Source organism: Dendrobates tinctorius, unplaced genomic scaffold (assembly GCF_039654945.1).
Source record: "Dendrobates tinctorius isolate UK_male_01 unplaced genomic scaffold, ASM3965494v1 ptg000069l, whole genome shotgun sequence".
Lineage (NCBI taxonomy): Eukaryota > Metazoa > Chordata > Amphibia > Anura > Dendrobatidae > Dendrobates > Dendrobates tinctorius.
This window is the reverse complement of record NW_027361737.1, coordinates 24,452,501-24,474,288: the sequence shown is the minus strand read 5'-3', so window position 1 is coordinate 24,474,288 and position 21,788 is coordinate 24,452,501. Positions and strand designations below refer to the sequence as shown.

Here is a 21,788-nt window from a genome sequence, read left to right as displayed (position 1 = left end):
GTCACTTCCTGCGGCGCTTCCTGCTGTGACGACGAGCGACGCGTGGAGCCGGGCGGGAGGACGCAGGATCGCCGCGTCTGACAGGTAAGTAGCGATCCCTGTCCCCAGCGATGTCGCTAGTGAGATCTGCCTGAGTGGCAGCTCACTAGCGACCACCTAGCGATGCACCAGCGATCCTGACCACGTCATATCGCTGGTCGGGATCGCTGGTGCATCGCTAGGTGTAACGGTACCCTTATACCCTAAGGCCAGACAACCCCTTTAAATTATTTCTACTAGGAATTAAGGGAATCGACTTAATCTATACTCCACATCTTTATCCAGGATATCACTCATAAAAGTAATCAGTACAGGGTCAAATGACAAAATATCTTGTGAGTTACTAATCAACTGTAAAATGTATATTATGCAAAAACATCTTATTTTAAAACTTCAATTTTATCACAGATGAACAGATGAAATAGATTTTTTTCATAAATATTGAAATGTGTTTGATTGTGCAAAACCGCTTCCAGTTTGGGTCTCAAATTCTTAAAGCTCTACGTAAAAATGTTCAGAAATGATCATCTCCACCCCCACAAGGTAATGGCCCGTCCTTCCACTTGTAATCCATCACATAGCCTCACCGAATAGAGCCAGCCAGAAGAGGGTTAAAGGCGTAGAGCCAGTCATGCATGTCCTTATCATTGCTGGCCTGCAGCAGGATGCCGCGGTGTTGTGTGCATACAGCAAAGGTATTGGGGGTCTGCAAAAGAAAATACATAGATTGTAACCAGCATGTCAGTATATTCAGTGTACACTGGATGTAACGGTAAGGCCCCATTCAGCATGCAATTTTTCACCTACGTATTCTGTCCCTGATTATCATAGATATACAGTAACCTGTACCCAATAAAGTCTATGGTGCAGGTCACATGTCCGTGGTTTTTTTTGCAAACTGTGCATCCCCACAAAAAAATCACAAAGACATGTCAAATTTTTATTGGCGTTAAAACTACTCATACAAGTCTATGTATTTGTGAAAATCATACACTCGGACTGTTTTTTGAAAAATCACAGGAATCTGAATGAGGCCTTACAGACATGGTAAGATAAACAAATTAGATGTTTATTCTGCATGGATGGGAAAAGACAATTTCCATTAATATTGGAACTGCCTTAGCTGCGTCACTATCTGATGTCACGTGATTAGTTATAGTTTTGATAGTAGCTGAGAAAACCTGATTATATACACTGCCTTGCCTGTTCATTTCAAGCTCAATGTCCTCGCAGCTTTAGGTCCCAGTCATCTATTATTTTACCTAAATAACAAGTCAAAGGTAAGAGTATTTTCCAATGTATATCTCTGGCGAAAGCCTATGATGTATGCAGTTGTGTAGACTAACATATGTTAGCCATTAATGCCAATTTTCAAACATTGTATTCTACACACAATACTTTTTTGATTGTGTCCCACTTTAAAGGAAAATAGGCTTTGGTATTCAGGGGAAAAAGGTATGCCGACACATAATGCTTAATGGGGATTTGAACACATCAGAGGTAAAATGTCAGGGAACATCTTATATACAATACCTTCAATGTAGTAAAACGTAAGATGTGTGCATAGCCCCAGAGCCAATGTGTACGCACATGGTCAAAATTGTTGGTACCTCTCATTTAATGACAGAAAAACCCACAGTAGTGACAGAAATAACTTGAATCTGACAAAAGTAATAATAAAATCTATGAAAATGAACAAATGAAAGTCAGACATTGCTTTTTAATCATGCTTCCACAGAATTAAAAAAACCCCTCATGAAATAGGCCTGGACAGAAATGATGGTACCCCTGAAAATAATGTGACAAAAAAGACATGCTAAATCAAGGTGTGTCCACAAATTAGCATCGCGTGTCTACATTCTTGGAATCTGTGAGTGGGCCTGTCTAGAGGGCTACAGATACTCACTGTGCTGTTTGGTGACATGGTGTGTATCACACTCAGCACGGACCAGAGAAAGCGAAGGAAAGATTTGTCTCAGGAGATTAGAAAGAAAATTATAGACAAACATGTTAAAGGTAAAAGTTATAAGACCATCTCCAAGCAGCTTGATCTTCCTGTGACTACAGTTGCACATATTATTCAGAAATTTAAGATCTATGGGACTGTAGCCATCCTCCCTGGACGTGGCCGCAGAAGGAAAATTGATGACAAATCAAAGAGACGGATAATACAAATGGTAACAAAAGAGCCCAGAAAAGCGTCTAAACAGATTAAAGGTGAACTTCAATCTCAAGGAGCATCAGTGTCAGATCGCACAATCCGTTGTTGTATGAGCCAAGGTGGACTTCATGGGAGACGACCAAGGATAATAATAATAATAAATCTTTATTTATATAGCGCCAACATATTCCGCAGCGCTTTACAGTTTAACAGTTTCAAAACACAAGTCATAAGTAGCAACGTTAACAATACAATAATTAAAGCAAAATAAGACGACCCTGCTCGTGAGAGCTTACAATCTATAATGAGGTGGGGGAGATACAAGGTACAGGTGTGTATTTACAATGATGTATTTACATTGATGGTCCAGCCATCTTGAGGGAGTGAGGGATAGATTGAGATACACACGCACACTTACACATAAAATGACTGATTAGTGAACGTGATAGGCCGCTCTGAACAAATGCATTTTGAGGGAGCGCCTAAAGCTGTGTAAATTGTGGATGGTCCTAATTTCTTGAGGTAGAGCATTCCAGAGGATTGGCGCAGCACGGGAGAAATCTTGGAGTCGGGAGTGAGAGGTGCGGATTAGTGCAGAGGTTAGTCGAAAGTCGTTTGCAGAATGCAGCGGTCGGTTAGGCCGGTAGGCAGAAATGAGGGAGGAGATGTAGGGGGGTGCCGCACTGTGGAGAGCTTTGTGGGTGAGAACAAGTACTTTGAATTGGATCCTATAATCATTGGGCAGCCAGTGTAATGATTGGCGAAGAGCGGACGCGTCCAAGTACCAATTAGCCAATTGAGAGGGGAAAGTCGAGTAACAGGGAGGCCAATTAATAGAGCATCGCAGTAGTCCAGACGGGAGTGGATCAATGCGACAGTGAGGGTTTTTGTTGTTTCCATGGTGAGAAAAGGGCGGATTATAGAGTTGTGTAAGCGGCAAGAGTGGGCAAGAGATTGTATATGGGATGTGAAGGAGAGATTGGTGTCAAACATAACACCCAGACAGCGCGCCTGCTGCTGGGCTGTTATTGTGGTGCCACACACGAAGAGGGAAATGTCAGATTTAGGGAGGTTAGTAGACGGCGGGAGCAGAAGAAGTTCAGTTTTTGAGAGGTTAAGTTTCAGAGAGAGAGCAGACATGATGACACCATTATTGAAAAAAAATAATCATAAAATAGCCAGACTGAAATTTGCCAAAAGACATGTTGACAAGCCAGAAAGCTTCTGGGAGAATGTCCTATGGACAGATGAGATAAAAATGTAAATTTTTGGCAAGGCACATCAGCTCTATGTTCACAGATGGAAAAATGAAGCATATCAAGAAAAGAACACTGTCCCTACTGTGAAACATGGAGGAGGCTCTGTGATATTCTGGGGCTGCTTTGCTGCATCTGACACAGGATGTCTAGAATCTGTGCAGGGTACAATGAAATCTCTAGACTATCAAGGGATTCTAGAGAGAAATGTGCTGCTCAGTGTCACAAAGCTTGGTCTCAGTCGCAGGTCATGGATCTTGCGCCAGAATAATGATCCAAACCACACAGCTAAAAACACCCAAGAATGGCTAAGAGGAAAACACTGGAGTAGTCTGAAGTGGCCTTCTATTTTCTCTGACCTAAATTTTATTGAGCATCTTTGGAAAGAGCTGACACATGCCATCTGGAAAAGGCAACCTTCAAACATGAGACAACTGGAGCCGTTTGCTCTTGAGGAGTGGGACAAAATACCTGTCGAGAGGTAACAAAATATTAAGAGAAGGGTACCATCATTTCTGTCCAGGCCTATTTCATGAGTTTTATTTTTTTAAAAATTCTGTGGAAGCATGTTTGAAATACAATGTCTGACTTTCATTTGTTAATTTTCATAGATTTTTTTATTTATCATTACTTTTGTCAGATTCAAGTTATTTCTGTCACCAATGTGGGTTTTTCTGTCATTAAACGAGGGGTACCGACAATTTTGTCCACATGTGTATAAGGGAGACTTTTCTCCCAAAATGTGTAGTACGATCAAATAATAACAACTTATATATATATTGTATATTTTATTACTACTATTATATCATATATATTTATTAATACTTGCTGCATAGGCTGTTACAAAGCCTTTCCTACACTGATAACATGGGTCATTGCTAGAGATGAGCAAATTGATTTGATACATATCAATTTCGTGTTGAATTTTTTTTAAATTTGCTGGACTCGGCAAATTTGTAAATTTGTGAGTTGATTTATGCAAATCGGCAAAGAAATGCATGATGGATTTTACACAAAGTAGAAGATTGTATCAGCCAGGATAGGCTAATATGAACTCCGACACAACTGAAGGGGCTCCCCCAATAATGCAAGGGGACTTCACAGCTTAGCAATGGAGATAGGGACAGAAAGCCTTAAAGGGGTTCTCTGGCCTTAGGATACAAGTCTGCAATCACTCCATGTGACTGCAGACTTGTGAATCCTCACAGCGCACACAGTGCGGATTCTCCAGAGCCAGCACCAGGAACAGTTGCGACTTGCATAATTCTGGCCACATTCCAACTAGACGTATATCACATACTTGTGGTTACACGCCCTCCTGTCCTGGTGCTAGCACCATAGGAATGTTCACACTGCGTGCCCAGTGAGGACTCAAACTTACCATCCATAGCCATTTATTTTGAGGTCACTTTGCCAATATCACAGCCTTAGTAATGTCAAAGGACCCAGGTGTGTGGCGCTCCCACAATGCAGAAGGTAAAAATTGGAGTCTTGACTAAAAGTATCTCCAACGTAAAAAAGGTTTTTAATTTAAAAACAGAATAAAAACACAACGCCTTTTGGCTACTAACAGCCTTCCTTAGGCACCTTCCTGCAGCACACAAGGTCATCTGCACCCAACTGCATCTTGGGCAAACTATTCTTAGTGTTGTGCCTTAGTAAGCACAACCGGTTCGGGTGAGCACCAGAGATGAGTGAAACTGAACATTAGAGAAAGATTTTACAGCTCCAAATTTCGGATCCTCATTGAATTCTATGGGGTTCGGATTCAGGTTCAGGGTCAAGTTCTGGTACTTGAACCCGACTTTAGACTACAGTCCAGGCAAACCCGAACTTCCACGGGTCCGCTCATCCCTCGTAAGCACACATTCTGTTTTCACCTAAAGATCATATACTCACTTACTACGCTCAGATAGCGCCACATCTCTCTCCTTTTCCCAAGGGAATTCCCTCAATATTCTTGTATTACTAAGGCTGTGTTTGCAGTAATGAGCTTGAAAGGGGTTGGAAACCTCAGAATGTTACACATGTCTTTTCAGGGCAATTGGAGGCTTTACAATACTTGTGATTTGCGGCAAATTGATTTGCTGTGAATCAAATTTTGGGGAAAAATTCAGCGAAGCTGGCAGACTCCAATTTCAAAATATTAGCATTAGTGATGAGCAAGTATACTGCTGCTAGCCAGCCTGAATACATGTGAGGAATGCCTGTTTGTTAAACTCATGCAGCTACGGCGACAGAAATTAAATCTCTGAGCACATCCAAATACTCAGAGATCACCCGAGCATGCCCGGGAAATCTCGAGGAACGAGTATACTCGCTCATCACTAATTAGCATATCTCTAATCAATAGATATGACCTTACCTTTAGCATGGCCTGTTGATCCTCACTATACTCCACTTGAGCCTGTGAGAGGTTAAGAATGGCTCTCTCCACTGGATCCCGGTCACTGTTATAGATGTAGACATATGGACGTCTAACCACCACATACCTCTTAACCCAACCTCCTGTATGGGGTTCGAGAAAGTGTAAGTACCCCTTCTTAGAGACAATAGGGCTGTGATAAGAATGCAAAAACAAACATTTTGTTATTTCTAAAATGTGAAACAAATGTTTTTTAATAAACAATAATATTAATTCTTAAAGCTATGTCAATGAACTCAAGGGTGCATGGAGCTAAAAGACTAGTGCTGTCCTTGCTTGGAATCCAATCCGGTACTCCAGGGAAGTCTCTACTTTTGTGACCAGCATATGAGGCCTGATATCCTGGGCGCCTCTTTTGGTTATTAGTTCTCGCGATATCATGACATTGTGTCATTAATGCAGTGACCTAGTTAGCCTTCTACGTGCAAGAGGCACCCATGATTCCAGCGGTCATAGTGAAGACAAACTTGGTTCTGTACATACACAGTACTATATAATATGATGACTGCAATATATTAAAGGGAATCTGTCAGCAGGTGATTGCTATCCCATCTGAGAGCAGCATAATGTAGGTAGAGAGAAGCTGAATCCAGCGATGTATCACTTAGATTACAGGGTGCAACAATTTTCACACAATCAGAGCTTCTTAGATTTAGAATGCGACAGAGTTGAGAAAGTTAGAGCTGCCCCCGCCCACATCAGGTTCTGTATGTACAAAGTCCATAGACAGTGAGCTGCTTATCACAGGAGGGGGCGTTGCTGGACTAGTGTAGTCAGCAATGTTAATCTCTTAATGATAAATCCTTCAGTTAGAAAACAGCACCCTGCACTTTGACATGTGACTCATCCCGGAATTCTGTGTTTCAGTCTCTATGTCATGCTGTCTTCAGATTACCTAGCAAAAGCCTGCTGACATATTCCCTGTAAGAGGATAAAAATTTTGATGGGAGTACTTCTTTAATGATTCATCATTAAGTTTCAAATAACCATGAGTAAAAGGCAGAATTGGATAAACCTGAAATTTTTCAGCCTTGTGATGTGCCATACTTTCATTTTTTACTTTCTTAAATGAAATATAGTTACAGAATTCTACTGAGAAGGCAAATATGTAATTAACTTTTGGTATCAACTCCACTCGGCGTATTTGGAGGAAAAAGAAGGATGAGTACAACCCCAGGAACACAGTCCCAACCGTGAAGCAAGGTGGGGAAAACATCATACTTTGGGGGTGCTTTTCTGCAACGGGTACAGGGCGACTGCACCGTATTGAAGGGAGGATGGGGTCAGGTATCAGGAGATTTTAGCCAACAACCTCCTTCCCTCAGTAAGAGCATTGAAGATGGGTCATGGTTAGGTCTTCCAGCATGACAATGACCCAGAACACACAGCCAGGGCAACTAAGGAGTGGCTCCATAAGAAGTATTGCAAGGTCCTAGTGTAGCCTAGCCAGTCTCCAGACCTGAACCCAATAGAAAGTCCATGTTACCAAATGACAGCCCCGAAACCTGAAAGATCTGGACAAGATCTGTATGGAGGAGTGGGCCAAAATCCCTGCTGCAGTGTGTGCAAACTGGGTCAAGAACTATAGGAAATGTCTGACCTCTGTAACTGCAAAGGTTTCTGTACCAAATATTAAGTTCTGTTTATCTATTGTATCAAATACTAATTTCATGGAATAAAATGCAAATTAATTGTGTAAAAATCCTGCAATGTGATTTTCCGGATTAATTTTTAGATTCCGCCTCTCATAATTGAAGTGTACCTACGATAAAAATTACAGACCTCTCCATTCTTTGAAAGTGGGAAAACTTGCACAATTGTCAGTGTATCAAATACTAATTTTCCACACTGTATCAATTTTAACGGAGCCACATGTATTTATTGGGAACGCTGAATGTTATCCCAGTCCAGTTTCATACATACCTGACCCGTATTTCTTGTATGTCAGGAATAAACAATCTAAGAGGGGTCTTGAGTCCACCGTTGGGTGACTTCAGCAGCTCCCCCGAAGGGCTCGGAGGATCCCTCTCTGGGCTAAATGTGCGTGAGAGAGGCTGGGGGCTGGAAGTTTTAGAAATGTGTTGTTACATTAGGTCACTGATATTACGAAATCTTGTATAATAAAAACTTTTATATAATATTTTTGATTACAACAAAACCTGAATAATGTGAATAATGTGCACATCAGAAACAAGCACTTTTTATTTTCTGTGTAGCAATGCCTATAATTGTGAAAAATATTTCATCCATACATGTACATTTTATACAGTTGTTGAAGATGATTGTTTAAGATACAAATACAGTCTTTCCCTTATTAAAAAGATATTAGGTGATAACTTTTTATATCAGTGGTGGTCTGACCACTGGGATCCCCACTTATCACTAAAATAAGGCACTTTAACCCTATATTTTATGAAATACTAATCGCAAAGCAAAGCAATGGATATATAACTGAACAAATAATATCTGAGACCGGTGATTGCTGTTTCTCTAAGGCTGGGTTCACACTATAGTATAAATATTATTATTATTAAGAGTATGAAGTTTAGTTTTCCTGTTCCTATGACTGATACTACAGCATCAGGTGGACTTCCTGGACTATAATTGATTCCATTTGCTGAATGTTGGCCATCAATTCAAAGGTAAAAAAAGCAAAAATAGGTCATAATGATAGAACATGTGAAGGAAGCTCAGACCCAATTGTCAACCTTCCCTTAGTTTTCTATAGAATATAATATTTGCTGGAATTAGAATATGCTGTGCATCAATAGACAACAGCAGATCTCTCTTGTCCTGTGTGATCTGCAGTTGTCATTAACAGATCTGTCACACTTCCTACAACCTACAGTATAGATGATATAAGGCAATTATTATATGGCCATCTATCCTTCTCCCCTCTGATCTTAGATCTGGGATGTATCCTGCAAAGTGATCATCTATAGGTTGTAGGATTCACCCCTATTACTATAGAGCCATCTATCCTCGACTCCTCTGATCTCAGATCTGGTCCGCTTCCTACAACCTATATATAAAGCTTAAGCCATACTGCCATTTATCCTCATCCCCTGTAATCTTCTGATGCTGTCTCTGTAACATTTGACCGCTGGCCCAAACTGACCTGGTTTCTGGGCTGCAGTATCGTCCTTCTACCAGGGATGGACAGGTACTAGAGGGTGTAAGAGTTGAAACCCCCAGGACTGGAAGAGAGGGGTCACGTAGAAGGGTCACTGACATTTCAGACAGCTGTAAATACACATTTTGACAAGTTACTCCTTATGATTATGACCAGTTAATCTTTGTCTGTTCCTAGCTGAAGAGCCCGGCGTTGCCTGGGCATAGTAAGCAACTGTGGTTAGTTATAACAAATTATAATGATTATATTGCACATAAAAACATTTCACATCATATATTCAACACTACAGATTTGCAACACAAATTTGTAACTAAACGATTACCCAAGTATTGGTAGTATTTTATTTTCAACTCATTAAAGAGCCTTTTGATAAACAACATTTTTTATTTTTCCTTTCGGTGCAAAGATGAGCAGATTTTTGGCAGTTCCAACTCTTGAACAGGCCACGTAAAGTTGACCATGAGAAAAGCATGGAGATTGCAAATTGATCCCTACTACTTTCAAGGACTGTCCCTGAGCATTGTTAATGGACATTGCAAATGCCACTCGAACGGGAAACTGGAGGCGTTAAAAATCAAAAGGCAAATCAGATGGAATTCTTGGAATGAAAATATCCTCTCCTTTGGCACATCCTGTTGCTGAGATGTGTATCTAATCTTATCCTGTGCGATACTGTCTGCTGAGCCGTGTATCTAATCCTATCCTGTGTGATACAGTCTGCTGAGCTGTGTATCTAATCCTATCCTGTGTGATACTGTCTGCTGAGCTGTGTATCTAATCCTGTCCTGTGTGATACTGTCTGCTGAGCTGTGTATCTAATCCTCTCCTGTGTGATACAGTCTGCTGAGATGTGTATCTAATCCTATCCTGTGTGACACTATCTGGTAAGCTGTGTATCTAATTCTATCCTGTGTGATAAAGTCTGCTGAGCCGTGTATCTAATCTATCCTGTGTGAAACAGTCTGCTGAGCTGTGTATCTAATCCTATCCTGTGTGATCCTGTCTGCTGAGCCGTGTATCTAATTCTATTCTGTGTGATACTGTCTGCTGAGCCGTCTATCTAATCCTATCCTGTGTGATACAGTCTGCTGAGCTGTGTATCTAATCCTATCCTGTGTGTTACTGTCTGCTGAACCGTGTATCTAATCCGATCCTGTGTGATACTGTCTGCTGAGCCGTGTATCTAATCCTATCCTGTGTGAAACATGCTTTGTGATTGGTTGCTATGGAACTGTTGCTCATAGCAACCAATCACAGCTCAGCTTTCATCTTTTAAACAGCTCTGGTGAAATGAAAGATGCTTAGTGATCGGTTGCTATGGACAACACGGGCAGTGTACCTGTTGTGGTCAAGAAGATGTGCCTATGGCACTATGGGATGGAGGATGTGTGATGGGTATATGGGCACTGGACTATGGGATGGAGGATGTGTGATGGGTATATGGGCACAGGAGGGGGTGATTCATTTCTGTCATGTGCTCTCTGCTCCTTTCTGGGGGGTAGACAATGGCTGGGAGCTTATGTTCCCGGGGATGCTAGATTTCTCCCACCCGGTCAGTGTCTGCTGAGGTGTTGTGGAATGGGAAAACTGTTGCTCATAGCAACAAATCACAGCTCAGCTTCTTTTAAACAGCTCTAGTGAAATGAAAGATGCTTAGTGATTGGGTACGGCTATGTGGAGTGGGCGTGGCTGATACACACACACACATACGCACATACATACATACACTTTTTTTACATATATATAGATGTCTACCGCACCATCTTACCATGCCACGACATACAAGATATATCCACGCATTAGAATAACAACCTGCTATACACATGTATAAGACAATTAACCAATATTTGTTTTTGAATGTGTGAGAACTCTGTAGATGCTAGGGAAAACTAGATTAGAAGCCTTGGTTGTACATTTTTGTAGGAAATGTACTAAATACCATGCTACAAATAGTGCAGAGCACTTTACATTGAGATGTGATTTCTCACCTTGCTTTCACTGGCGCTTACACACACGTGGCTATAAGTGTATTCTCTGTTGAAGGTATGGGTGAGAAGACGAAGACACTGTAAAACATATCATGAGATTACCAATATAAATATCAGCATGAGATTCCATAAGAGGACAACAGTTATACAGTGGGGAAAAAAAGTCTTTAGTCAGCCACCAATTGTACAAGTTCTCCCACTTAAAAAGATGAGAGAGGCCTGTAATTGACATCATAGGTAGACGACAACTATGAGAGTCAAAATGAGAAAACAAATCCAGAAACTCACCTTGTCTGATTTGGCAAGATTTATTTTGCAAATTATTGAGGAAAATAAGTATTTGGTTACCTAAAAACATACAAAATTTCTAGCTCTCACAGACCTGTAACTTCTTTAAGAGGCTCCTCTGTCCTCCACTCATTACCTGTAGTAATGGCACCTGTTTGAACTTGCCATCAGTATAAAAGACACCTGTCCACAACCTCAGTCACACTCCAAACTCCACTATGGTGAAGACCATAGAGCTGTCAAAGGACACCAGAAACAAAATTGTAGCCCTGCACCAGGCTGGGAAGACTGAATCTGCAATAGGCAAGCAGCTTGGTGTGATGAAATCACCTGTGGGAGTAATAATAAGAAAATGGAAGACATACAAGACCACTGATAATCTCCCTCGATCTGGGGCTCCATGCAAGATCTCACCCCGTGGGGTCAAAATGATCACAATAACGATGAGCAAAAATCCCAGAACCACACGGGGGGGAACTAGTGAATGACTGGCATAGTGCTGAGACCACCGTAACAAAGGCTACCATCAGTAACACACTACACCACCAGGGACTCAGATCCTTCAGTGCCAGACATGTCCTCCTGCTTAAGCCAGTACATATCTGGGCCCGTCTGAAGTTTGCTAGAGAGCATTTGGATTATCCAGAACAGTATTGGGAGAATGTCATATGGTCTGATAAAACCAAAGTAGAACTGTTTGGTAGAAATAAAACTCATCGTGTTTGGAGGAGACAGAATGCTGAGTTGCATCCAAAGAACACCACACCTATTGTGAAGCATGGGGGTGTCAACATCATGCTTTGGGGCTCTTTCTCTGCAAAGGGACCAGGATGACTGATCCGTGTACATGAAAGAATGAATAGGGCCATGTATCGTGAGATTTTGAGTGCAAACCTCCTTCCATCAGCAAGGGCATTGAAGATGAAACGTGGATGGGTCTTTCAGCATAATAATGATCCCAAGCACACCGCAATGAAGGAGTGGTTTCGTAAAAAGCATATGAAGGTCCTGGAGTGGCCTAGCCAGTCTCCAGATCTCATCCCCGTAGAAAGCCTTTGGAGGGATTTGAAAGTCCGTGTTGCCCAACGACAGGCCCAAAACATCACTGCTCTAGAGGAGATCTGCATGGAGGAATGGGCCAACATACCACCAACAGTGTGTGCCAACCTTGTGAAGACATACAGGAAATGTTTGACCTCTGTCATTGCCAACAAAGGATATACAACAAAATATTGAGATGAACTTTTGTTAATAACCAAATACTTATTTCCCACCATAATTTGCTGAATAAATCTTGCTAAATCAGACAAGGTGATTTTCTGGATTTGTTTTCTCATTTGACTCTCATAGTTGTGGTCTACCTATGATGTCAATTACAGACCTCTCTCATATTTTTAAGTGGGAGAACTTGAACAATTGGTGGCTGACTAAATACTTTTTCCCCACTGTATATTATACAGCGATTTAATGGATTATTCACATCTTTTTTGGAGCGCCCATATAAATAGAGAGCCACGCACGTGCAGCCACCTGTCCTCTGACAGTGGCTCACCATGGGGCACCATTCACAAGTGGTGACAAATGGATCCAATAAATGTTAAACTTGGAAATAACCCTTTATTGAGAGAGTCAATTTGCTTATGCCTCAACCTGTCCCAAAGATGTCTCTGTATGGGATTGCGTTTTTTTTTTGTTAACTAATTCTGATGGCTTTTCTTCTGCCATATCTAACTAGCATCCATGGAATAAGGTGTCACACCACATGAAACATAAATACAGTAGATCCAGGAGTTTACAGCATATTGAAGTGTAGGAGGCTGGCAGATAATCATGTCCTGGCAGATAATCATGTCCTGGCAGATAACCATGTCCAGGCAGATAACCATGTCCTGGAAGACAACAATGTCCTGGCAGAATGGATGCAATTCTATGTTTACTATAACATGTGTAGGCTCTTTTAAGGCATACAAACAGGAGTTGTTCGGACGGGACAATACCTTTTAATAAGCTACTTATGCACAGGGACATGGTGAGGCCTCTTGATTTTAGGCAAATCTATGTTTTTATGCTGGACTAGATCCATATACATGTAGACAGCCCAGTACCTTTGCAGCCAGCTCTTTTTGTCTTTCACTGGCCATCTCCAGAGGGTTTTCCTCCACATTTGGGGAGCCTTCTTCTTGTGGTGGTGCCATCTGACATGTGGGGCTGAGTGGAAGCATCTCATCAGTAGGGGAAGGAGTAAGACTGTCTGGTGCTCCCCGCAGTGTGGCTTCTAGTTTCTCACGGAGCAGTAGGTAATGTCGAGTCCTTTCAACCTAAACAAGTACAATTAAAAGAAATATTTTAAACCACTTTAACCAACCATGAAGAATCTATATGTTTTTATTTATTTTTTTTGTAGAATTCATTTTTTGGCAATGGATTATCTCAGCTTTGCCAATCAACATGGCTCCAGTAATGTCATCCTGATTTGTGGCAAATGAAGTCAATTACTTGCTACAACATTGACCTCACTGGGATCGAAACATCACCCCCTAAAGCCCTTGATTGACTGCAGCTGCAGTCAAGTTTCTGCACACCCTATCATCACTATAGCAGTGTGGTGCAAGACACAAATAAGGGATTAAGAAAGTGTTTGCAGGGGATTGGAAGGGTGAAAATTACAATTTTTGTTATTGTATACCATTGCAAACGGTTTGTAAAAAATATGGGGCTGGAAAACCCCTTTAAGCTCATAAGTGGAAGTAAATTACCGTACTCCAAATCAACATAATAGAATGTGTAAGAATTCAATATGATACTGCAACAAAATTACCTCAACATACCAGTCCGATATTCTCTTTGTCGCAAACATGATTGGTAATCAGATGCAGGAATTACCTCCTGAAGTAGGCTGAGTTTCTCCAGCTCCCACTGATGATCAAGAATTAGGCTGTCACTTCTTGGCCTCCACCCTGCGAGGTTCTCTTCACCCCTCACATATGCCACGGAGGTGTCCAGCACACGTCTACGTCTTCTTTGCATCCCTAAATAAACATTACAGGAAAGAGACAGTAAGATATAAAAAATGGTATTAGCTTCAATGTTGGAACATTTGGAAATTTTGAATGTTTCATCTCCAGCAGCGTATAGCCAGGGTTATAGGATGCTAACAGGTCACTTTACTGTAGGTCCTGAACCCCCTAGACTAAGCCAAGCAAGAGTTTAGGATTCTTTAGTAAACTCCATTACGTGGGCATTTGTTATTGATGGGTTTTTGTTTCTTTTGTTTAGTCTCTATGATCTTCATGGGCTCACAGTGTAGACAGTACCCAAAATGGTAACAGGGTCAGGGAAAATCTCTGAAGCGTGTCATGAGTAGAACTTTCTATAGGGCGTTTTCATTCTAGAAATCCGTGATGGTCTGAGATGACTTTCTAAAATACAACTCACCTGGACTGCTGGCTTCTGCAACTCGGCAAAGACTGAGTTCATATACTCCAGTCACACGGTTACTGTAAAATCAAAAACCTAGAGTCAAGGTGTGAAGTCACAGTAGACTTATTAAACCGATGCAACCACGTCTGGTCTTTTGACTCTAAGTTTGTGGTGCAATTTTGTGAATATGTTTTTAATATTTGTATTAAACATTGAACTGATCGTACCACATATAAAAAGATTTGAAAATATTAGAATTAGTAACGTGCCTTGTCTACCCTAGATGCAACAATTCTAGGAGAAAATACAAAACTCTCAGATATATAATACAGTACCATATAGGTGTATATAGTACCGAGATGAGTACCGCCATGCAGACGTCACAAACATGGCCTTCAGGGACAAGTCATTAGTTATGCCTTGTACTTCCTAAACCTAGTATTGAGTTACATCCATTGTCAACAAGGGGATGCATAGACAGAGTCATCCCTTTGAGCATGAACTAACCTCTCAGAAGCTCGGAGACTGCCTGTACCAAATAGGTTTCGAATGGAACGACATGCAGGCAGTTTGGCATCCCGAGAGTAAAACACCATGCAGAAGTCCTTGGTGATAACAGCAGGCTGTGTACAGTTCTCCATCTGTGAGGAAGAGATTTAATTGCTTATTGAAATCCTTTTGTCCAAAAAATGTACATCTGTTCATCATTTAAAGAGAATCTGTCAGTAAGATCAACCCTCCTAAGCCATCTATATGGGCATTTATGTCATAGGAAGCTGAATAAAATGATGCCTCGATATCTCTGATCCAATGTTTTCCTCCAGAGAAATCCACGTTTTTCTTAATATGTAAATGAGCTGTTAAGATCTACGGGCCGGACATAGATCTCCCGGAGAATCTGCCTCCAGAGCTTATTATAAATGCATTGGGACGTTACAAGTGTGAGACATGTAGATCAGGAGAACAGACTGTCTGTGACAGGGGTGGACACTAACAGCTTGGGCCCCCCTCCTTTTATGGTGACAAAGATATATATATATCTATTATACAAAGCTCAATGTGGGTGTGTATGCATGTATGTATGTGTGTATGTATGTATGTATGTATGTATGTGTGTATGTCCGGGATTGGCATCCGTACCGTCGCAGCTACAGCCACAAAATTTGGCACAGTCACACGTCTGGACCCCGAGAGTGTCCTAGGCTATGTTGTGAGGCGAAATTTTAACCCTGCGCGTTACAATTCACCAAACAATTTTGCCCCTATCTACATAATGGGGAAAAAAGTGTGTGTGTATCAAGCCCCGCCCCTCATTATGATGTCATAATGGTTGCCATGGTGACGCTGATGTCATCATAGGTTGCAAGCCCCGCCGCTCATTATGATGTCATAATGGTTGACTATGGGATGGAGGATGTGTGATGTATATGGGCACTGGACTATGGGATGGAGGATATGTATCACGAGTATATGGGCACTGGACTATGGGATGGAGGATATGTTTGATGGGTATATGGCCACGGGACTATGGGATGGAGGATATGTATGATGGGTATATGGGCATGGGACTATGAGATGAAGGATGTGTGATGGGTATATGGGCACTCGACTATGGGATGGCGAATATGTATGATGGGTATATGGGCATAGAACTATGGGATGGAGGATGTGTGATGGGTATATGGGCATGGGACTATGGGATGGAGGATGTGTGATGGGTATATGGGCACTCGACTATGGGATGGAGGATATGTATGATGGGTATAAAGAGGTTGTAGGGGTGGGCAATCAACCAAAAAAAGAACAAACAATCATTACAGCATATAGCTTCCCCTGCTCCTCAACAACAAAGAATTTTTAATCTTAGCGATCATACACTTGCGGATAATGAAGTGTGTTTATTGAACAAAGGACTAAAATATGTCCCCAGTGCAGGCTTTAATAAATTCCAAGCTTTTGTGGGTATTAAAATGTTTATGAGAAAATTGGCCATCAAAAAACATTATATGAAGAAAAAAGTAACAACCATAGATTCTGAGGGGGTATTACAAACTGTTGATCCATATCAACATACCGGATTAAGGAATAAGTCAAATTTTAACCCCATTCAGGAGTATTCAGAAGCTTTTGATGCCTTTCAAAATAATGTAATACAGGATATAAGGAAAATTTCAGATAACAGGTGCAGGAGATTTAAATATAACTTATCAAGGGAAGAACACAGAGCCATTAGGCAATTGCAGAATAATAAAAATATTACTATTAGGCCTGCTGATAAGGGGGGTGGCATTGTTGTTCTAAATACAGATGACTACCAAAAGGAGGCTTTACGCATTTTGTCTGATACACGGACGTATGAGTTAGTTGACCACGACCCCTCAGACCATTACATCTTGGAAATGGTTGAACTTTTAAAAAGGGGTATGAAAAAGGTTTTTTAAATAAACAGGAGAGAGATTTCATTAGCACCCAACATCCACGTATACCTTATTTCTATTATTTACCAAAGGTGCATAAGAACTTAGTCAACCCACCAGGTAGACCCATTATATCGGCCATAGGGGGTTTAACATCTAATTTATCAAAATACGTAGACTGTCACCTACAAAGACTGACTCCCTTACTTCCAGCTTATCTAAAGGACAGCACCCATATACTAAGACTCCTAAAGGAAGTGGAATGGCAAGACCACTACATTATGGGAACTCTCGATATCACCTTACTGTATACCATCATTCAGGGTAAAAAAGGTTGTGAAGCGGTTCAACAATTCATATCTAAGAATAATATGGTTCCAAATGACCAGATTGTGTTTTATTTTAGATTGTATTGAATTCATATTGACTCATAATTATTTTAAGTTTGGGATGAACTACTACTCCCAGAAGTGGGGTACAGCCATGGGCACCTGGTTCACCCCCAGTTACGCGAATCTCTACGTGGAAAAAAATGGGAACATGAGACCATCTACCAGGGTGGAGATCTGCGGGCGAACCTGGTGCTATGGCGTCGTTTTATTGATGATATATTCTTTATTTGGTCTGGTGGTGACATTTTATTAAATGAATTTTTAAATTAGTTACATAAAAATGACTATTTTTTAAATTTTACTGCCACCACCAGTTACAAGGAGGTCAATTTTTTAGACTTGAGAATTTTTATTGAAAACAACACTATTCAGACTCAAGTGTACGATAAACCCATGGACTCTAATAATTTTATTGCTTTAGATAGCTGCCACCTTCCGAATTGGCTCCTTAATGTTCCTAAGAGTCATCTCATAAGAGCTTATAGAAATTGTTCCAGAGAACAGGATGTCATTAAAGAGGCTGAATCTCTTAACATCAGGTTTCAACATAAGGGGTATGACAAGGACTCTCTGATAAGAACTACAGAATTGGTGGGTAAAATGCAAAGGGAAGAACTTTTGAACCCCAAAGAAAAGGATAAGGATGATTTTTACTCTAGAGAGGAAATTCCGATTATCCTCCAATATAATTCCAATGTTAAAATAATTAAAAATATTGTCAGGAAACATTGGAATATTTTACAAAAGGACAAGATTGTGGGTGAAGCATTACCAACACATCCGAGGTTCGTTTTCAGAAAGGCCAATAATTTGGGGAATAGAATTGTGCCTTCAATTCCAAGAAATTTAACAAGGAATAATATAGGAGAATCAAAACCCCCTAGCTGCTTTTTTCCGTGCAAAAAATGTGGTCCTTGTAAAAAATTGGGCACGAAAAAACAAATGGTAATTGCCAACAAATGTATTGAATTTAATATTATGGATTTTATCACTTGTGAAACTAAAGGAGTCATCTATGGAATCACATGTCCATGTGGGAAAATGTATATCGGCAGGACTATACGTCCAATGTGCATAAGAATTGCTGAACATCTGCGAAATATTACCAAGAAGTTCACTGGTCACCCTTTGTCTAAACACTTTTTTATACACCATGGAGGTTCTATTAGAGACATTAAGGTAACTGGGATCAAAATTGTTAAAAAAAAGTTGGAGAAAGAGGAACTATTTTAATCAGATCTCTAAAGAAGAAAGTGAGTGGATATTTAAAATGAACACTTTAATGCCGAATGGACTAAATAGTGAAATAGAATTAGTTGCTTTTAATGTTTAATATTCCTATGCATGTGTGGCAGGTATTTAAAGCGCTATCTCTGAACCAAGGATCATCCCTGACGAAGGAAGCTGTAGTCTTCTGAAACGCGTAGGAAATTTGGTCCTTCTAGCGCTCCTTAGCTGATCATGTGACTCATAACGTGATTGTGACATCACGCAAGGTCCTGTTCCTTGCTGGGTTGCAGCTTTTACACAGCGCGTCTGTCGCTGTGCTGCGGCGCGATTCTGTTAATAAGGTGGATGATTGTCACCGGCCGGGACATCGTTCTTTACCTGTCATAACATTAGTGACATTTTATCATTAACCTTTGATACCAATTTTGGAGGTTCCTTCACTTGGACTATAACGGGACAATTTCTCAGCACAAGGACCTTTGGCTTTCAGTGGGAGCAGCCACTCTGTGTACTCAGCCTTGGATTGGGATTACAGAGCACCGTTTGAATATGGCTCTATTCAGGTGTTGAAAGGTACTCGTCTGGTTAACATTAATTGTGCTATATCTTAAAAAATCACTCCAAGCCCATTTCTTTAGGCATAGTAGTGCTTTATCTTTATTTATTATTTTTTATGGGTATTGCATGTTATACTTTAGGGTGTTTTATCTTTGGATTTTAGGACACTTTTTTTAGTGCAAATATTTATATAACTATATATATATATATATATATGTATATATATATATATATATATATATATAAAAACACATACATACATGTATATACAGTGGGTATGGAAAGTATTCAGACCCCTTTAATTTTTTCACTTTTTGTTTCATTGCAGCCATTTGGTATATTCAAAAAAGTTCATTTTTTCTCATTAATGTACACTCTGCACCCCATCTTGACGGAAAAAAAACAGAAATGTTGAAATTTTTGCAAATTTATTAAAAAAGAAAAACTGAAATATCACATGATCAAAGTATTCAGACCCTTTGCTCAGTACTGAGTAGAAGCACCCTTTTGAGCTAGTACAGCCATGAGTCTTCTTGGGAATGATGCAACAAGTTTTTCACACCTAGATTTGGAGATGCTCTGCTATTCTTCTTGCAGATCCTCTCCAGTACCATCAGGTTGGATGGTGAACGTTGGTGGACAGCCATTTTCTGGTCTCTCCAGAGATACTCAGTTGGGTTGCTGCTGCCTCCTCTAAACTATGCTGCTTTTCCCGTCTACCGACTTCTGGCTAATTCCTGACTACTCAACCTGCTTATCCTCCAAATTATGCTGTTTTCCCATGCACTGACCTCTGGCTAACTCTTGACTATGCAACCTGCTTATCCTTCAAACTATACTGCTGTTCCCATGTACCGACCTCTGGCTAACTCCTGACTACGCAACCTGCTTATCCTAAAAACTATACTGCGGTAAAAATAAGTAAATTGGAAAGTTGGTTGTTTTCACAAGAGCTGTTTATACCCCTCAATGGAGACGGGAGTAACTACTGTATCTTCAACACAAGGAAAAAGACATTCATCTTTGTTTTGGGGTTCTTGTCCCTCTTAAGTGCAAGGCATGGTGCTAGTTGAAAGACCTATGATATTCAGCAATATATCCTAAGTAATTTCCCAATGCTCGTTAAAGGGTTGGACATTGGCCTATAAGGTAGCTATCTCTAATAAGTCACAGTAAAGAGGCAGATTACAGATGAAAGCATTAACAGTTTATGTCCGTTCTTCAGAATATGTGAAGAAGAGACCTAAGCTGTCTTTCACTGGATGCAACATATTGGTGTATGCAGCTAAATTTATCTAGACTGAATACCAATCATTTGTGGTCTTACCTCTACATAGGCGGACAATGTCATGTAGATCTTTTCCCTGTACGGGGTGACCCGGTTCAGCAGTAGGGAGTTGTGCATAGAGCTGTCCCATGCTACTTCAAAGTGATAGAAGGTCCTGTCATGGAGGGAAAAGGGTTAAGTCCTTGGTGCCATCATATGTGGGGACTGGATTTTATACACACTGGGACACAGCAAACTAACATTACACCAAAGACTCTATTTACCAAGGTCCGGGTTCTGGAGCCTGTAAAAGTAATTGTCACAGCTCTCCGCAGCATTGGGGAGGAACAGTGTCTCCCAGCTTGGGAACTTTTCCAGTACGTATCATGAAACAATGCACCTAATAATCATTGTTTCCAGGTAATATTATGTAAAACTTCCCTTAAATATGTTTGCAACTATGGAGGGTCTGCACAAACTTTTTTCATGGTGGAATTAATGAAAACAGAACCTGAAATCTGAATTTTAAAAATTAAAATTCTGCATGAATGATAACATATGTACTAGCAGTAAATAGAGTCTGCCACATGTACATCACACCAAATACTAACAAATAGTTTTTCATCATGTATATCAGTACACATATGTACAGCAGTCTATGTGGAAAGTGTCAGAGCAAATCTATGCATCATTCATTAGTTTTTTTCCCTACGGCCATCGTCTACTCCAAAAAAGTCCTCCACGCGTATGCTGAATATATACACCGAAAAACGATAAAAATTTTATTGTCAGCCATGCCTAATAAGCTCCATGATACAGATAGGCTGTGATGAAGGTCCACAGATGACCAAAACGTTGGCCTTTTTGAGCCTTCTGAGCACATTTCTTGTAGTGCCGTGGTTATTTTCTTCTAAATGATAAAGTAGTAGTTCTTTATCCACCCGTCAGTGCTATATGCAGGGCCAACATAACTACCCATGTACCGTGTTGTCCACCTCTCACTTAAACAACCCTTACTTGATTCTTTACGGTGTGCTAAAATGGGCAACCCTAACAATTGATATCATTTCTGGAATCCTAATATTAGCCTTTTTCTGCATCGTGTTTTTTTAATCATCCTTTTGACAAATTCTCTATTTTTATCTAAAAAAAACTGTACTACTTGTTAATCAACTTATTTTTGAAACTTAACAAAAAAAATCACCTAAAAGTCT

At 40.4% G+C, this 21,788-nt stretch overlaps 1 protein-coding gene across 5 annotated transcripts in view; it reads right to left on the bottom strand.

Annotated features, from left to right (window-relative positions):
* The window catches only part of KIF1A (kinesin family member 1A), a 233,028-nt gene that overhangs the window by 7,945 nt on the left and 203,295 nt on the right, over positions 1–21,788 (bottom strand). For all 5 annotated transcript variants that reach the window (XM_073581223.1, XM_073581219.1, XM_073581220.1 and 2 more), the window contains 10 exons: positions 20,635–20,749; positions 15,218–15,351; positions 14,726–14,787; positions 14,174–14,319; positions 13,396–13,608; positions 11,003–11,080; positions 9,000–9,124; positions 7,805–7,942; positions 5,822–6,014; positions 627–745 (listed from right to left, as the gene is read on the bottom strand). In XM_073581223.1, coding sequence (XP_073437324.1) covers positions 627–745; positions 5,822–6,014; positions 7,805–7,942; positions 9,000–9,124; positions 11,003–11,080; positions 13,396–13,608; positions 14,174–14,319; positions 14,726–14,787; positions 15,218–15,351; positions 20,635–20,749 — 1,323 coding nt within the window. The remainder of the gene's footprint in view (positions 1–626; positions 746–5,821; positions 6,015–7,804; positions 7,943–8,999; positions 9,125–11,002; positions 11,081–13,395; positions 13,609–14,173; positions 14,320–14,725; positions 14,788–15,217; positions 15,352–20,634; positions 20,750–21,788) is intronic.